General features: G+C 34.6%; 1 protein-coding gene across 15 annotated transcripts in view; it reads left to right on the top strand.

Annotated features, from left to right (window-relative positions):
* Positions 1-1,824: 1,824 nt before the first annotated feature.
* The window catches only part of SLC8A1 (solute carrier family 8 member A1), a 202,213-nt gene continuing 186,981 nt past the window's right edge, over positions 1,825-17,056 (top strand). For 14 of the 15 annotated variants that reach the window (XM_015817955.1, XM_015817950.1, XM_015817943.2 and 11 more), the window contains exon 1: positions 1,924-3,602. In XM_015817955.1, coding sequence (XP_015673441.1) covers positions 2,062-3,602 — 1,541 coding nt within the window. In that variant the 5' untranslated portion in view covers positions 1,924-2,061. Of the gene's footprint in view, positions 3,603-17,056 lie in introns of all 15 variants that reach the window. The other variant, XM_015817951.2, reaches the window with a different exon arrangement.

Raw genomic sequence — 17,056 nt, 5'->3', positions numbered from 1 at the left:
AATCTGTGGATGTTGCTTTCTGGCAGGGTGTGTTTACTTCTGCTTCCAGTCTTGTTAATAGAGTCTGTTTCTGTTGTGAGCAATCTATAACAAGTTATCAAGTGGCAGTACAAATACATTGCAATAGAAAGGTGATTGAATACCTGCCTTGACAAGTGCTTCTTTCAGGGCTGGATCTGGTAGAGCACTACCGTATTAGAGTAGGGACTAGAGGTATTTGTAATAGGAAGATGTGACAATGTCTCCAGAGTCTTGTATATTATTATATTATTATATTATATTATTATATTATTATATTATATTATATTATATTATATTATATTATATTATATTATATTATATTATATTATATTATATTATATTATATTATATTATATTATATTATATTATATTATTATATTATTATATTATATTATATTATTATATTATATTATATTATATTATATTATATTATATTATATTATATTATATTATTATATTATATTTATTATATTATATTATATTATATTATATTATATTATATTATATTATATTATATTATATTATATTATATTATATTATATTATATTATATTTATTATATTATATTATATTATATTATATTTTTTATTTTTATTTTTTTAAAAAAGATCAAACTAGTGAGTCCTTGGCTCAACAATGCTGGGAATTAATGCGATCCTCTGCTATCCCCCAAGAAGCTTACATGAAGGTTTCAGTGAGGTCTCTGACACCAGAACTCTTAAAATATGTTTTTAATCTTTGCCTTGAGATGTGTCTTTACATTTCCATGGAATTTTATTTTTATCTAGGATTTTGTACCTTCTATTTTTAGCTTTTGTATTTCTTTGCTACTTATCCTGAGAAAGCTCAAGACAGGATATAAATATCCTAAATAAATAAATCAGTTAATTCCCTTTCATGTCTGAATTGTATGAAGGCATATCGTTTCAATAAAAGGACTGTGGGACTGTGCTGCTGACTTGAACCCCAAGTATGCCTAGCGGTTGGATCCTGTTTTTAGTATTAATGCTTTAACCATGGAAGTTTATGCATCTGTAGGTTTTATGTAAGAATGATTTCAAATCTGTCAGATTGATGAGATCTTCTGGGAAAATATTATTAAAAATAAAATACTGTTTGCTGACACTTTTCAAAAACTTTTAATTATTTTTCCCCTAATATTCCTAAATAAACACTAATGGTCATGATATAAAAGAGAACTGCTTGTTATGGATCAGTTAGTAGATAAAATATATAATGCACAGAATAGAAATAAATAATTCTGAGAAAGATTGTAGGAAAGAAGGTTTGGACTTTGCTCTGGGTATTTCCATATGTATCTAGACAGTATGGGAAACAGTTCAAGCTTTGTCACATCTAGTGGACCAGTGTTTCTCAACCTTCACAACTTTACAATGTATGGACCTCAACTCCCCAAATTCCCCAGCCAGCCATGCTGGGAGTTGAAATCCACATATCTTAAAGTTGTGAAGGTTCAGAAACATTGAATGTAATTATTCTGTATGATACACGTTACTGAATATTGCATTGTATATTATGTATTTATAAAACAAAAAATACAATTTCAGCAGTGATATAGTTGTATCTTCAATAGTGTCGTTAACCTATACCATTGTTTCAATGACTTTAATCTGAATACAAGTTGAATAGTTTTTTTCCTAGAAGGTAAAAGATTCTGTAAAATAGTGAACCTTATAGAAAGAAAAAAGCTATAGCTTTCTTCAGTTGAATGTTGGTAATAAATTTCACATTTTTGTATTCTGCAGGTAAGAAAAGATTTGGAAATTGGTCTGACAGAACAATCATGATGGGATTAAGGAATTCAACTGCCTTGCCTGGTGGTCTTCTTCTTTTAACTGTTGCACTTTTGCTATGCCATGTGGACAAAGTACATACAGAACATCAACCTGAAGAAGCCAATTATTCAAAAGTATGTTCTGGTTCCTATATCTGTAAGAAAGGTATAATTTTGCCAATTTGGGAACCTCAAGATCCTTCATTTGGTGATAAAATAGCAAGAGCTACTGTATATTTTGTGGCCATGGTATACATGTTTCTAGGAGTGTCTATTATAGCAGATCGTTTCATGTCATCCATAGAAGTTATTACATCCCAAGAGAGAGAAATAACAATCAAGAAACCCAATGGTGAAACCAGCAAGACAACAGTAAGAATTTGGAATGAAACTGTTTCGAACTTAACATTGATGGCTTTGGGCTCTTCTGCACCTGAGATCCTCCTATCTGTCATTGAAGTGTGTGGCCATGGCTTCAAGGCAGGAGACCTTGGGCCAAGCACTATTGTAGGAAGCGCTGCCTTTAATATGTTTGTCATTATAGCCCTTTGTGTTTATGTTGTCCCTGATGGAGAAATCAGGAAGATTAAGCATCTTCGTGTGTTTTTTGTGACTGCAGCTTGGAGCATTTTTGCCTATACTTGGCTGTATTTAATTTTGTCAGTTATGTCACCTGGAATAGTAGAAGTCTGGGAAAGTTTGCTCACTTTCTTCTTTTTTCCTATCTGTGTGGTGTTTGCATGGGTTGCTGATCGAAGGCTTTTATTCTACAAGTATGTCTACAAGAAGTACAGAGCTGGAAAGCAGAGAGGCATGATAATTGAACATGAGGGTGAAGGGCCACCATCTAAAGCTGATATTGAAATGGATGGAAAGATAGTTAATTCCCATGTTGAAAGTTTCTTGGATGGCACTCTGGTCTTAGAGGTGGATGAGAAGGATCAAGATGATGATGAAGCAAGGAGAGAAATGGCTAGAATCCTGAAGGAATTGAAACAGAAGCATCCAGACAAAGAGATTGAACAGCTAATAGAACTAGCTAATTATCAAGTTCTGAGTCAGCAACAAAAGAGTCGCGCCTTTTATCGTATTCAGGCTACTCGGTTAATGACTGGAGCTGGCAACATATTGAAGCGACATGCAGCTGACCAAGCACGAAAAGCTGTCAGCATGCATGAGGTCAACTGTGAGGTGGCAGACAATGACCCTGTCAGTAAGGTCTATTTTGAGCAGAGCACCTACCAGTGCCTTGAGAACTGTGGCACAGTAGCTCTAACAGTTGCCCGTCGAGGTGGTGATTTGACCAAAACAGTCTTGGTTGATTTCAGAACTGAAGATGGTACAGCCAACGCAGGGTCTGATTACGAGTTCACTGAAGGGACAGTGGTATTTAAGCCAGGTGAGATACAAAAAGAAATAAGAGTTGGCATAATTGATGACGATATATTTGAGGAAGATGAGAATTTCCTTGTTCACCTCAGTAATGTGAAAGTGTCAGAACAATCTGAAGAGGGCAACCATCTTACAACTGTGGCTTGCCTGGGATCACCTGCTACAGCCACAGTTACAATCTTTGATGATGATCATGCTGGCATATTTACTTTTGAGGAACCAGTCACTCATGTAAGTGAGAGTGTGGGGACCATGGAGGTGAAAGTGCTACGGACATCTGGAGCTCGAGGAAATGTTATTGTGCCGTACAAAACAATTGAAGGCACAGCCAAGGGAAGCGGAGAGGACTTCGAAGACACCTGTGGAGAGCTTGAATTTCAGAATGATGAGATTGTGTAAGTAGTACTTAACCTTTTGTGGCTTATAAGCATTTGTTTTCTTCCCTATCTGATAAAATATTCTATTCAAAGCATTTTATAATTAATGCTGCATCAAAAGCAGAAGACTCTTACAGAGTGACATTACTTTAAAATGTAGCCCAAAATGTCTTGAAGATTTCTTGTGTGTCATGAAATAGTATATATGTGAAATAGTGCTATCAAAAGGAGTGAATTCTGAATATGCAAATATAAACAAAAGCATGTCTTGCATTGAAAATACACATGACCTCATCACCCTTTCAGATATTCTAGTCATTAATTAACTGAGTAATAAAAAGCAGCATGGAAAATTGTTGTTTCCTTTTGTAAGCGCAGACATTCCTTGAACTCAACTTGTAGTCAGGAAGACTTTATATTGAGAACTAGCTTAGGATGGGTCTGCTATTTCCCCAAAAAAAACCACCAGCCTATGACTAATAAATAGAATTAGGTTGCAAGTTCAGAGAGGGTTGTCATTAGCCTTTGTGATATTATGAAATATTTATGGTTTGCACTTTGAAGTGAATGTTATCACGTGGGGGAAAGTCCAATTAGGCAAGGCAGCCAAGTTTGACAGTTTACAAAAATGAAAGCAGTTAAAAAGGAAGCATCGCTGATAAGCATTTCCTGGCTACTAGGAATTTTTTCTGCACTCACTTTTTTCTCATGTATGTATGGAATCCATACACACAAATACACACATCTTTTTTTCAGTTGCTACTTTTGCCTGTGTTCTCATAAAGAAAAAAAAATGCTAATGTGTAGTTGTTTAGGTTGTTGTTTTGCTCAGGCAATGGCAGCCAAGTTCAAGCCTCCATTTAATCATGAAACTTACTGGGTAACTGTGGGCCAGTCCAAACTATCTTATAGCATGGCTGATAATAGGTAATGTTAGAATAAAAAAGGCCAAAGTCCTAAAGCCATTTCTTTGTTATGAGTAGAGGGAAGGATATATATACTTCATTCCAAAGCTTACCTAACTTTAACAAAATGGCTGGACCATTTAAAGTGATTCTGCTTGCTTGAAGCCTAACATGGGCAGGTCATAATCTCAACACATAGTTTTAACACATGAAACATATGTGATGAATCCAAGGAAGTTTTGTTTAATTCTATGCCATTGAGCCACATTAAGCCGTGAGTGTATAGAATCTCAATCTCTCTCTCTCTCTCGCTCTCTCTCTCTCTCTCTCTCTCTCTCTCTGTGTGTGTGTGTGTGTGTGTGTGTTTGTGTGTGTGTGTGTGTTTATGTATATGTATGCCACAGAGTAATGAACAAAGCCTTTGATTTTCTTCCTGAATGCATAATGTATCAGTGAAATACGATGTATAAGGGCATTTGCAATAGGAAATTATGTAATATTTTAAAACATTACCCTTCCTATATTCTTAAGCTTGAATTGTGTGGAAAAAAATAAAAAGAGCAACAATCCTTTGTATTCTAGAAAATACAAAGGAAAAACACAATACCAGGATGTAAAAGTATTACATTATAAACAAATAAAGATAGATGTTTCTGCTGATTAAGTAGAGTGCATATAAAATGCAGTCTGTCTATGATCACTGAGGAGTGTTAGGATGGCAGAGCATCTTTATAAGCACCAATCTTTAATCTCGGGACTTGTCAGCTGACTCAGTGAATCTGTGCTTCATTTTTTATTAAAGATGCATGACCTTTTATCAGATGTAAATTAAAAAATGTCCTCTAATCTTTTTGAAAAGAAAAAAGATAGGGAAAATAATAAGACTAATAGTAATACTTTCTGTAACTTTGTGAAAGATTAGCTGCTGGCTATAAAAGAATGCAGATTACATTCATTAAAGTTATCACTGTGGTTTTAGCAGTTAAATGGGAAAGTAGGAAAGAAAATGATATCCATCATAATGAGGCATATTAAGAGATTTTTGCTAGCCAACAAAACTCATTTTTCAAAATAAACAAAAATTGTGAGTCTGAAGTCACATCTTATTTGCTATGATTTCATACTGTCATGGATAACTTTAATATTATAAATAATAGCTCTATGCAATTTTCTGTTGGGGAATTCTGGGAACTTGAGTTCGAATATACATGTTGAATACCAGATTGGAAAGACTGAAATAGAGTACTGTAACTACAGAATAATTTCAATAGATCTAATTGCAACTTTTCCAGTTCAAAATTATGCCCACCATGGATACTGTATAAGTTTGGATTATGTTGTAGCAGTGCTACTTTTTTTAAAAAAAATATTTTCCCAAAAATAAAATACAATTATACAGAATGAAAAAATAGATAACAAAACAAAAATTACAGACATGACACAAAAAAGGAAAAGGGTAAAAAGTGCATACAACAAATATAAAATTAACAATAAAAATACAAGCTTCACCCTAGTATCTCACACAACCTAATAGATTTGTTCCCTTGCATTGTGGACCTACAAATAATTATACATTACTATTACTTACTAAATTAATATTTTACATCACATTCTCTTAACAAATATCTCAGATATACAAATCTATTATGTATGACATGTATCAACCCAATACCTCTTCATTGTAAAAAAGTTGTTAATTGTTAACCCCAAAAAATATATTAAACTTCAAAGCCCTTTGTTAACAGTCCATTATGTAACTCACAGAAACTCCACAGCTTCCAGAAACTCTTATAAAAACTTATCCAAACCATTGTCTCTAATCAACACACTTAATTTTGCCATCTCTGCCATTTCAAAATCCATTCTTCCACTGTTGGTATTCCTTTTTCTTTCCAAAATTTGGCATACACAGTTCTTGCAGCTGTCACCATATAGAAAAATAAAATTCCAAACTATTTTTCTGTCGGTTTATCAATAATACCTAAAAGAAATGTTTCAGATTTCATTAATTGTTGTGCTTTAAGTATTTCCTGCATAATCATTATTATATTTATCCAATATGATTTAGTATGATATGATTTATCACCACATGTGATAAAATTTACCTGGAGTTTGATCACATTTTCAACATTTATTGGAAGTTCCATTATACATTCTTGCCTATTTGTCTGGAGTCAAATACCATTGATATATCATCTTATAAAAGTTTTATTTCAAACTCTAATTCAAAGTAAATTTTAAATTGTTAATCCACATATTTTCCTATTGATCTATTATATTATAACCTAGGTTTTTCACTAATTTTATCATACAGTCCTTAACATATTCATCTTCCAAATTCATCCTAAGTAGTATTTTATAAACTTTAGAAATCAAGTGGTCATCTGAGTATAAATTCCATTCCAATTCAGATTTGTCAGCTGCAAAAACAAAACTTTTTTATCAAGTTGAAACCTTTCAAAGATTCTATGAAAATTAAACCTATCACAATTAAAGCCATCACTTACAAATTGTTCCCCAGTTTTTACCTTAGGTTCTTGTTCTTCCAATAACAATAGGTCACAATATGTAATCCATGCAAAACAGAATTTTTTCCCCTCTGCAAATCCAATTTTAATTCAGTCCACATTTTAACATAGTTGTTTTTATACAATATAGAAGTAGTCTTACTGATTGCTGTTAAGATTTTGCTTGCAATAAAAAACCAATTCTACATGATAAGCATCTGAACAACAAGTGATTTCTCAGATAGGTCAGTGAATAGAACTGTTTTTAAAAGGAAGGGGGATAAAAAGGATAAAAAGGGCGAGCTTTAAGTCTAAAACTCTTAGTTAAAAATCCATAGAATGTATGAGGCTCAGCTCTTATGAATATGATTTCTCTTAGTCTCTTACATTCATTTCACCGGGATCCAATTATATAAAAAGGTTTCCTCACCCTTTTCTATGGATCATTCCCATCCATTATGATATGTTTTCTGTTTATTTTTTCCTCACAGCTTATTAAACAACTTCAGGGTAAACTTAAAGTTATTGCTTAGGTTGGAGAAGAAACTATAAGAGGGGAGTTCTGAATTTATTTTTTACTCCAATTTCAATTTATACTTTCTTCTCCCTTCTCTGCCTCCAAGTAATGGCGAAATTTTCTGTCTACTTGGTATATTTCAGTCTCCAAAATGTATTATAGTTTGCAAAGCCAGGTCTGGCATACATGGATACATTCAGTAACATTCTGTGGGTAAGACCCTAATTCACAGGAAACAGAGTATATTTATCAAGCAGCAAGGAGCTACAAATGTCTAAAATCATGATTGGTTACATAACCCAAAGACAAAAATATATACCATGCTTTACCTGTCAATCACGAAACCATAAACTTCAGCTGGTTGTAACTGTTCGACCAACTTTTTCTTGAAGCCTAATCATTAACACAGAATTGAAACTATGCCATGTGCTTGCTAATTAATGGTGTTATACTTAAAACTCTAGCTATCCTCAGGAACCCTATGCTTAAACATTGATTAATATTTACATTGCATTAATGTACATTGCATTACATTAATATTTACATCTTCCACACACTACAGTTTTTGAATGGAACAGGCTTCTAATATCTGTGTTTTGCCAATTCCAAATATGGACATGTGCTTTCTTTTAGTGGTTAATAGGGAGAATACAGCAAGGGCTGCAATGGATGGGGAAAGGTACAGTACTCTACAGTTAATCCTAGACTTAAGACTGTTCATTCAGGGACCATTTGAAATTACAATGGCATTGAACAAAGGAAGTATGACCCCAGCAGTAATCCTGCAGTCACATGAACAAAAATTTGGTGCTTGACAATGTGCCTGCCTTTATAACTGACTGCAGGGATGCTGCAATGCTCCACACCCATCTCTCTTCTATCCTGCTCTGCTTGGTCCCCACAGGCCTTGGTCCTGATTTCCTGCCCCACTAGGTCCCCACAGACCTTGGTCCTGATTTCCTGCCCCACTAGGTTCCCACGGGCCTTGGGCCTGTTTCCACCCCTCCGGGCCCTATATCCCCCTCTCCGCCCCCTGTTATGACTCAGTCATCTTTTCAGAAAACTTTCAGGAGGCGGTGCATTGGAGGCGGTGCAGTGCTTTCCCAGAAGCGGGTGCCATTTTGGGAATGGCTGCAATTGATTGTGTCTGCTCCAAAATGGTGCCCATTTCCAGGACAGTGCCAGAGAGTCCTACTCACTGCTCTGGGAGTTGGAGGGGTGGAGTAGCCTGCTCTTCCAAAACTGCTTCCCAAAGAAGATGTACTGAAAGCTACTGAGCCCTGCAGAGACCCAGGAATGGGAAAGCAGGCCCAAGGTCTATGGAGACCCAATGGGACTAGAAGCAGAGCCTTAGGTGCCTCCGGCAAGGGAGGCTTGGGCCAGGCCATGTGTGAACTGGAAAGGTGCTGCAATGTGGGCTTGGCCTATGCTAGGCCTCCCAGGGCCTCCCCTACATCTGAGGCACCTTATGCTCTCCGCAATGGAGAGGGCAGGATTAGGATTATTAAACAAAGGCAATCATGAGGATACCTCGCTCAGTGACTGTCACGACTTGCAATCATTACAATTTTATGTCAAGGACTACCTGTAATGCAGAGTGGATTTCTTTTTTCTCCCTGATTTGTGGTTTGCTGGTGTTATTTGTTTTGAAATTTGTGTTATGCTTATTTTACTTTCATATACTTCTTCTGTGGATATACGTGTGTATATTGAACTTAAAATTATTCAGCAGGGTTTGGTAATTGTGGTAGCCTGTTTTCTTCTTTCATTTTTAAAATTTCCACTTGAATGTGAGAAGTTTCAAGGTTCCAATAAATCAGCTTTGTACACCTCTGAAATTGCTCATCAAGAATTTGACATGAGAAAGAGTAATATGTTTGAATCTTAAATGTTAATACTGCTCCAAATGGAAGAAGGAAATCTAATCTCTTGGAAGGATAGGGCCACTAATGAAAGGTGGAAAACAGATTTCATCAATTTCACCTCCTATCCACTGTCTGCTTACATAAGCAAGAGAATCTTTCAAAATAGCATGGGAGGGATGTCAAAAATGGAAGACAGAATAGTTAACACTAATCCTGTCCTTCCCTTTTAAATAGAAACTTTCCTTGTATTTTCAGTCTCTCTGTGGTTTGATGGAACCCTCCGGCTTAGTTACCGTGGATCCAAACCACTATATCCGTATCACTCATGAATGATGGAGGTAGCAATAATGATATACTTATTTGTGTACTGCTTTTAAAGAATGATCTAAATGCATACTGTATGTTAATTTATGTTATACGCCACTATTACTGCATCAAAATTACAGTTATAATGGTTTTTAAGAGTAAGCTGTTGAAGAAAACTACTGATTACCTTTCTATTTACAGTATATTGTAGAAATAGTGATCAACCACACACAACTGGATTATTATCGGATGGTATAAGATTCCTTTAGACTTCCTCTGATATCATATCATTTAGTTTATGCATATAGCCATAGCACTTTCTGCTAATTCCATGACAGTATGTCACGTTAAACTGTTACTTCCCTGGTTTTAAAAAAGGATTAATTTCAATTTTCTGAAGTAGTTTTTAAATGGATTTTTCTCAAAATTCTTTTATCCCAAACCTCAACCATTATTTTTATTGTGGGCACTGTTTCATTACTACAGACTTAATTTTAAATTTTCTCCCCTTTTTTCCCTTCCCCAATTTTCTCCTTTGTGTTATAATATTTTATATTATATTTCCTTTGAAACTTAAAAAAATATTTGCAAAAAGTTTAACTCCTGTTTGAAAGCATGGAGAAGCTTCCAGGAGATACGCTGGGCAGAATTATTTCTTAGACTTTTGCCATTTCTCTACCAGGCTCCACAACTGCATTGTGTCTATGCATGTAAGATCCTGAATTTAGGTGCTGTTCTTGATGTAACACAGACAAGTATACAATGTGTCATGCTTTACAGCTTCTTGTGTTATCATACTGTCAGCTTCGCAACTTCATTCAAAACAATGAAAAGTAACATTTCTCATTTGGATATATTAAATTATTATTACAATGTTCAGTGAAAAGATTATAGTTATTCAACCTGTCTTTTCTTTTTTGTCCTTATATGGCTGAGAACTGTACTTGGCTTTTCAGTAGCCTGCCAGGCATGCTAACCGAAATGGACCAGGAAAAAAAATAGATGAGGCCAAGGAGAAAACTAAATTTGATTATGTTTAGATTTCATTTCATTTCATTTATGTTTGACTAAATTAATTTGATACATGGAATAAGATTATCCCCCTCTGTATCAGACTTTTATTTTCTAGTATATTAAAAAATGGAGCAACTTTGAAGGGGCTCTGGGCCCACATCAGAGACTATTAAGAACTGCCTGTAGACTCTTCAGTTGGGGATCTGTCTCGGTTAATTTGACCACTGCAGCCAAGTCCCCTATTCTGTCAAGCCAAGCTTTCTGAGAATGAAGATTTGAATTAAACTGATTCTTCAGTATAGTTTAAAAAAAAGAATATTGAATCAGGCAGCCACTAATATATTTCCAAAACAAGAAAAGAAAAAGAAAAAAAATGCATTGTAGCAAACAAGAGTATTGTATAGTATATACATTTGCAATTTTAAATAAAGATGCTACTTTCTGTAGTGCAGATTTCAAAAGTCTTACAAAGTGTTAATGATGTCATACATTTTCACTGCATAGTATGGAAGATCTGTTCTATTTCAATTTGTGGCTTGTATCCATTTTCTATCATTCATTAAAAATATAGTTTGCTTTCTTTTCAGACACCTACCCACCCACCCACACAACATACACAGTACTAGATCTAGCAAATTTTTAAATTTTACTCTTTTTTTCTGTGTAAAGATTTTACAGCAGCCGAGGGTCCTTATTTATTTTATCTTCATAATCCAAAAGGTTGTGCCATGTTGTTTCAGGATATGCAGAAGTAGTGGGCTAGTTTGCACACAGCTGTAATCTCTTGTTGCTGTGATCACTCTAATAAAGAAAAATGTTGATGAAAGTGAGTTAATGACAAAGATGTACAAGTGATGAAAATAAGTAATTGAAAAAATAAAAAGGTCTATTTTCAAGTCTACACATGGGAGGATGACAAGAAGATATCCAGGTAGCTGACTGAATAGGACCAGTTTAATATGCCTAAAAATAATTAATCTGCTGAGTATAAAAGACACTGTCTTCAGTGAGATTTATTACAGAGTAAACACAGTATATAGTGCTGCTGAGCCAGATTTTGCAGCCTTTCTTTGTATGAGTATGTGTATATTTCTGTCAATATGTCCATTGTTTTGCCCTATTCATTCTTTGTCCTATTCTTTGTTTTAAGTACTCCATCCTGACTGCATTCAACTCACCTTTATGTTTCTCCTGACATACATAACTCTCTCTTCATATAACAAAGTGGGCAAAAGCGTGCTCTTACATAGTACATTTTTACTTCTTTCAACAAGCTTTCATACCTAGCAGCAATCCGCTTTCTATGTTTTCCTTTCAGGGAAATATAGTAAGTTAAGGGCAGGAAAACTGACAGATGTTATTGTAATGTAGCAACTTTGGCGGTCTCACTCTAACTAGGCTCCGTCATTTGCCAAGTTCTGTGGGATACATTGAGAAGAAGGATAGTTTCTTAAATCAAGTGTAAAACTATATTCTCTGGTCATTGTACCATAGAACCAAAGAACCTTGGCAAACATAGCTTCTTTTATCCATAGTGTTAATCTTATAACATGAGGTTAGGCAGTTGTTGAAGCACTACAGGACAAGACTCTGACTCCTAAATTTCTGAAGGATTGAGAAAACTATTAGTAATGTGACAACAGTACAAAAAGGATCGTTGCTGCATTTTTGGCCTGTTTCTTGTTTCTTTTAAAAAAGTTATTTAGAGTGAAAATAAGTATGGGAGGCTTCCAAGAGGTAATATACTTCCCACACCCAATTTTAGCATCCCAGCTTCCAATAAAATTTGAAATTGACCCCCAACGCAGCAGTTTTGGCTGATTTTTAATTTTTTTATATGGATTTAGGATAAGACTAGGATTGGGAGACTCTGGGAGACAATTACTTCCATGCTAAGTCTTAATTCTACCCCAACTTCAATCAGATTACTCCAAGTTACCATTTTTTACAGACTGATTATAGGACATTTTTTGAGAAATTGGGAACGTTATCCTTGGAAATGTTCCCATTCCTATTTCCCTTATTAATTTTGAACAAAAACAATGAAATGTGCTGTCAATGCAATCTTGGATCTCAGGAGTAGCCTATTGGAGATTGCCTGTCCCTCTTGTAGAAGAAGAGAGTGCATGATAAAAATATGAATGTCATCAATATTTGTATAAATAACATTCGTGATTTCAAGAAAGAAGACTCAACATAAAGGGAAGAGCATGAATAAATTCTAAGACCTGCATATATTTATGCATTTGATTATAGTGCCTTACTTTATGGTGCCCCACTTTCCTGATTCTGAGAGATCCTTCTTAAAAATACATAGAACAACAGTTTCAGAAGTTCTTTCCTCAAAAAAATATTCAAAATGTGGAATTTTCAAGTGCAACCTTATCAATTTTCATTTTATCTAGGATATTCCAAATTTTATTTTTGTGTATTTAAGGTAAATGAAACTATATTATATTACCAGAGTGGGAAAATTATTATAGTTATAATTGCCACATTATACAAACCTTGTAAAATGTAATCCACTTTAAAGTAGCCAGTATCTGTTTCTATAAAATTATAAATGATTCAGAATTTCTATATTTAAGTTTTTTCTCATAATAATCTCTCCCCCTTTCTCCTACCAGACTATTATCTCATATAGTTAATATTGCCTACAGTGACTGATTGGGTCACATTTCCATTAGGGGGTTGACCTGACATTTGTCCTTGAGAAATGTTTTGTTGTATATAAATGGCCTGTTGCAGTTTCATTCTGCCAGTTCTGTTCTTGAGTAAGAAAGTAGTTGTATAACAATTGGGAGAGCCAAGTACAAGCCATATATTAACATCATTATGGCAATGTACATATCTGTGAGGATGGTTTATGAAATATAAAGGCCAGAGATATAAATACAATGTATAACTCTATTACAGAATGTGAATGAGAAAAGAAATTGAGCTACTGTATTCAAAATTTCATATTACTCTGTTTTAGCTAAACTATTAGTTTACTATACATTTGTTCTGAAGTACCAAAACTTCCTTAGGATATCTGTCTCTGGCAAACTTCTATGCACAATATTTATTGCCTGAATTAAGAGTGTATCTCTCTCTTTACTAAAAAAAAAAAAAAAAAAAGCCCAGTGCAGATGATAAAAGCTAAAATAGTATCAAAAGTTTATAAAGGTAGATCAGTATGTCTGAGAATAGCATTCATATAATCAAAACAGTAGTATGTTGTGTGTCTAGATATGTGAAAATATGTATAGTCTATCAAGACGCAAGCAAGAGATTATTTGAACAGATGGCAATACCTAGCACACCTTGGCTGCATTACTGCATTCTGAAAAACTAAGCAAGGTCTGAACTTTATTAGATGTTGGGAGAAAATCTTAAGAATAATAAGTGATAGAATAGCTTGAGAGATTAGAAAAACTTCTGAGAAAAGTAATGACCAATCATTTCCATATTTCTGTGAAGAAAATAATGTGCATGGGTCCATGTAGTAGTCATCAAGAATGTAGTAATCAAGATCAACTCAAGGTAAATTTTACCATTTATATATTGCAAATAGTTTCTGCTTAAATTCAGTTTGTATTTTACTAATCTAATTAGATAATAAGTCATATCTCATGTTTGACAGATAAACAAGGAAAAAATCATCTGTGATAAATTAATATTCTTTCTTTAGTCAAATATTTGTGTGTGTGTGTGTGTAGATAAAATTGTAATCCAAAAATCACTGTGGAATTGCTTGTTATCAGACTTTTTATTTTCACTTTCTGGAGTGTTCGATTTAAGAAACATAAAATAAATCAGCAACTTAAGTACCTTCCATATTTGGTCCTCCTGGTCTCATTGACAGCATACCACTATATTCCAGACAAAATCATGTAGGATGCTTTCTTTTAAGTTCATTGTCACTATCTGTACACTATCTTTCCTGAACTCCTTTAAATATACACTATCTTTCTTGCATATTCAGTCCATTACCTATTGTAGCTTTAGTAAAAAAAACACTACTTTTTAGGACAGATATGGTGTAGAATAGGCTACTTTATTGCACCCATGATTTCATCTTGGAATGTAAATGGTGAAAAACAAGAATTAACAAATTAACAGCAGTGATAAAGTAAAATAGATATATAGAGTGCCTGTGAAATCAAGGAAATGGGGAAGGACGTAATAGATTTGAATGAAAATAGTTTGACCTTTTAGAAAGGAGTTGATGAATACATGTAATTAAATTAAGGTATACATTAAAATGTATCTTAGCAAGTATGAATGTTGTCATCTAAGTTGTGTATATATATGAAAATAGAATCCAAAGATTGGAGATAGAAGGATGGTGATAATAGAAAAAGAGATAAGTTTGGGGAAAATTGTGCAACATTCTAAAGGAATATGATCCAGGGGAAAATTATTCTGTTAAGTGACATATGTCTAAATGGCAATACAAATAAGTATAGGTAGTCCTCAATTTATGACCATTCATTTAGTGATTGAGTTTACAATGGCACGGAAAAAAGTGACTTACAATCAGCCCTTAGACTGATGACTATTGCAGTATCCCTGTGGTCATGTGATCAAAACTTGGGTGCTTGGCAACTGGCATGTAGTTATAGAGATGTCAGTATCCTGGGATCATGTGATCACCATTTGAACATTCCTAACCAGCTTCTGACAAGCAAAGTCAACGGGGGACCTGGAATTTGCTTAATGACCATGTCATGACTTATTTAATAACTGACTCACTTAGCAACTAAAATTCTGGTCCCAGTATGTATTTTGCATTTTCCCTAATGTCAAGTATCTTCACTGTTTGGAATTTTGCAAAAAGTTAAATGTTTAGTCAGTATTGCTTCTTTCTGTCTTTCTTTCTTTGTTAATTCTTCTCTTATTGTTGAAAAGAGAAATTAGTATAAATGAAGACAATGCTGAAATCTGCTTTTTCATACGAAAATATTAGCATAAAAGTACAACACATGCATGTAGAGCAGGGGTCCCCAACCTCCGGTCTGTGGACTGGTACCGGGCTGTGGCATGCCAGCAACTGGTCCACACAAACAAGCAAAGCCCCATCTGCAGGATGCAGGCAGCACACAAAACCACGCCCCCTCCGGTCCCGGGAGAAACCTCTCTCCATGGAACCGGTCCATGGTGCCCAAAACGTTGGGGACCTCTGTTGTAGAGGATGAATAGGAATGATTTGGAGTACTTCAGGGAACACAACAAGGAACAGCTTGAATGTTATTGGCAATGAAGTATCTCAGCGAAAAATAACTTCCGTAGAGAAACAGTGGAAACTCTGTCATTGAGGATATTAAGAAAAAAATTAGAAAGGCATGAAGAATTTATAAGAATTTATAAAAGCAAGCTGTTGTAAACTGTTGACCAGAAATTCTTTCTGAACTATTGTTGGTTTATGTTGCCATGATCCCATTTTACTCTCAGGTGACAGCTGTAAACACTGTCTTGTTGTGTATTCATATATTATTGGATAATTCTATCCAGTGGCTTTACTATGTTTTCTTAGAGAATCAGCTGTAAATTCTTACGCCAAAAAAATGAAATTAAGAAAATGGCTTGAAAACAATGAATTACATTATTATATGAAAACAAACAGAAGTGCCATTGGCATGTGCATGTGCATAAACACACACACACACACACACACATAGGAAACATTTTATTCTTTCCAGTGCAATACAAAGTTGGAAAGAAATTATGTAAACAGAATCTGAATTCTTTCTGTCAGCAGGATAATTCTCGACAAACTGAATAGAACCTGAGGAGGCAACAAAAAAAAGATCAAGCAAAAAATGAGCTACATTCGGCCAGAATTGTAGAGAAAAAAGTCAAGAAAAATTTCCCCAGCGCATATCTGTGGGAAAAGCATAGCAAGTACTCAGACTATGGCAAATATTCTATTCTAAGCCCCCCCTCTCCCAATCATTTGATATAGATATGAACTACTATTGATGGGTTTAACAGAATTCTAGAATCTATGTTCTGCATGATTTCTCTATCTTTTTATTGTTTCCCATCCAACAAAATGTTGGCAACAAATATGTGAAAGGGCCCGGGATTCTCTTTGTCTCCCATCAGTAGAATAGCTCTTTAAAAAAAAATCCAATTGTTACAATTTTTTATTTTTTTTTTAATTTAATTTATATACCGCCCTTCTCCCGACAGGGACTCAGGGCGGCGCACAACATATTTAAAACCAGAACATATATACAATCCCCCCCTTAAAACCGAATTAAACCGAATTTTAATGTTGCGTCTTCCGAATATTTAAAACCCAATGTAAAATCCACCCTAGGTCAGGTCCGCTTGCTGGAAGAGCCATGTCTTGAGGGCGCGACGGAAGGTA

This window comes from Protobothrops mucrosquamatus, unplaced genomic scaffold (genome assembly GCF_001527695.2).
Source record: "Protobothrops mucrosquamatus isolate PMUCROS unplaced genomic scaffold, P.Mucros_1.0 scaffold658, whole genome shotgun sequence".
NCBI lineage: Eukaryota > Metazoa > Chordata > Lepidosauria > Squamata > Viperidae > Protobothrops > Protobothrops mucrosquamatus.
Note: the sequence above shows the minus strand (reverse complement) of the source record. Positions and strands in the feature narration are given on the sequence as shown.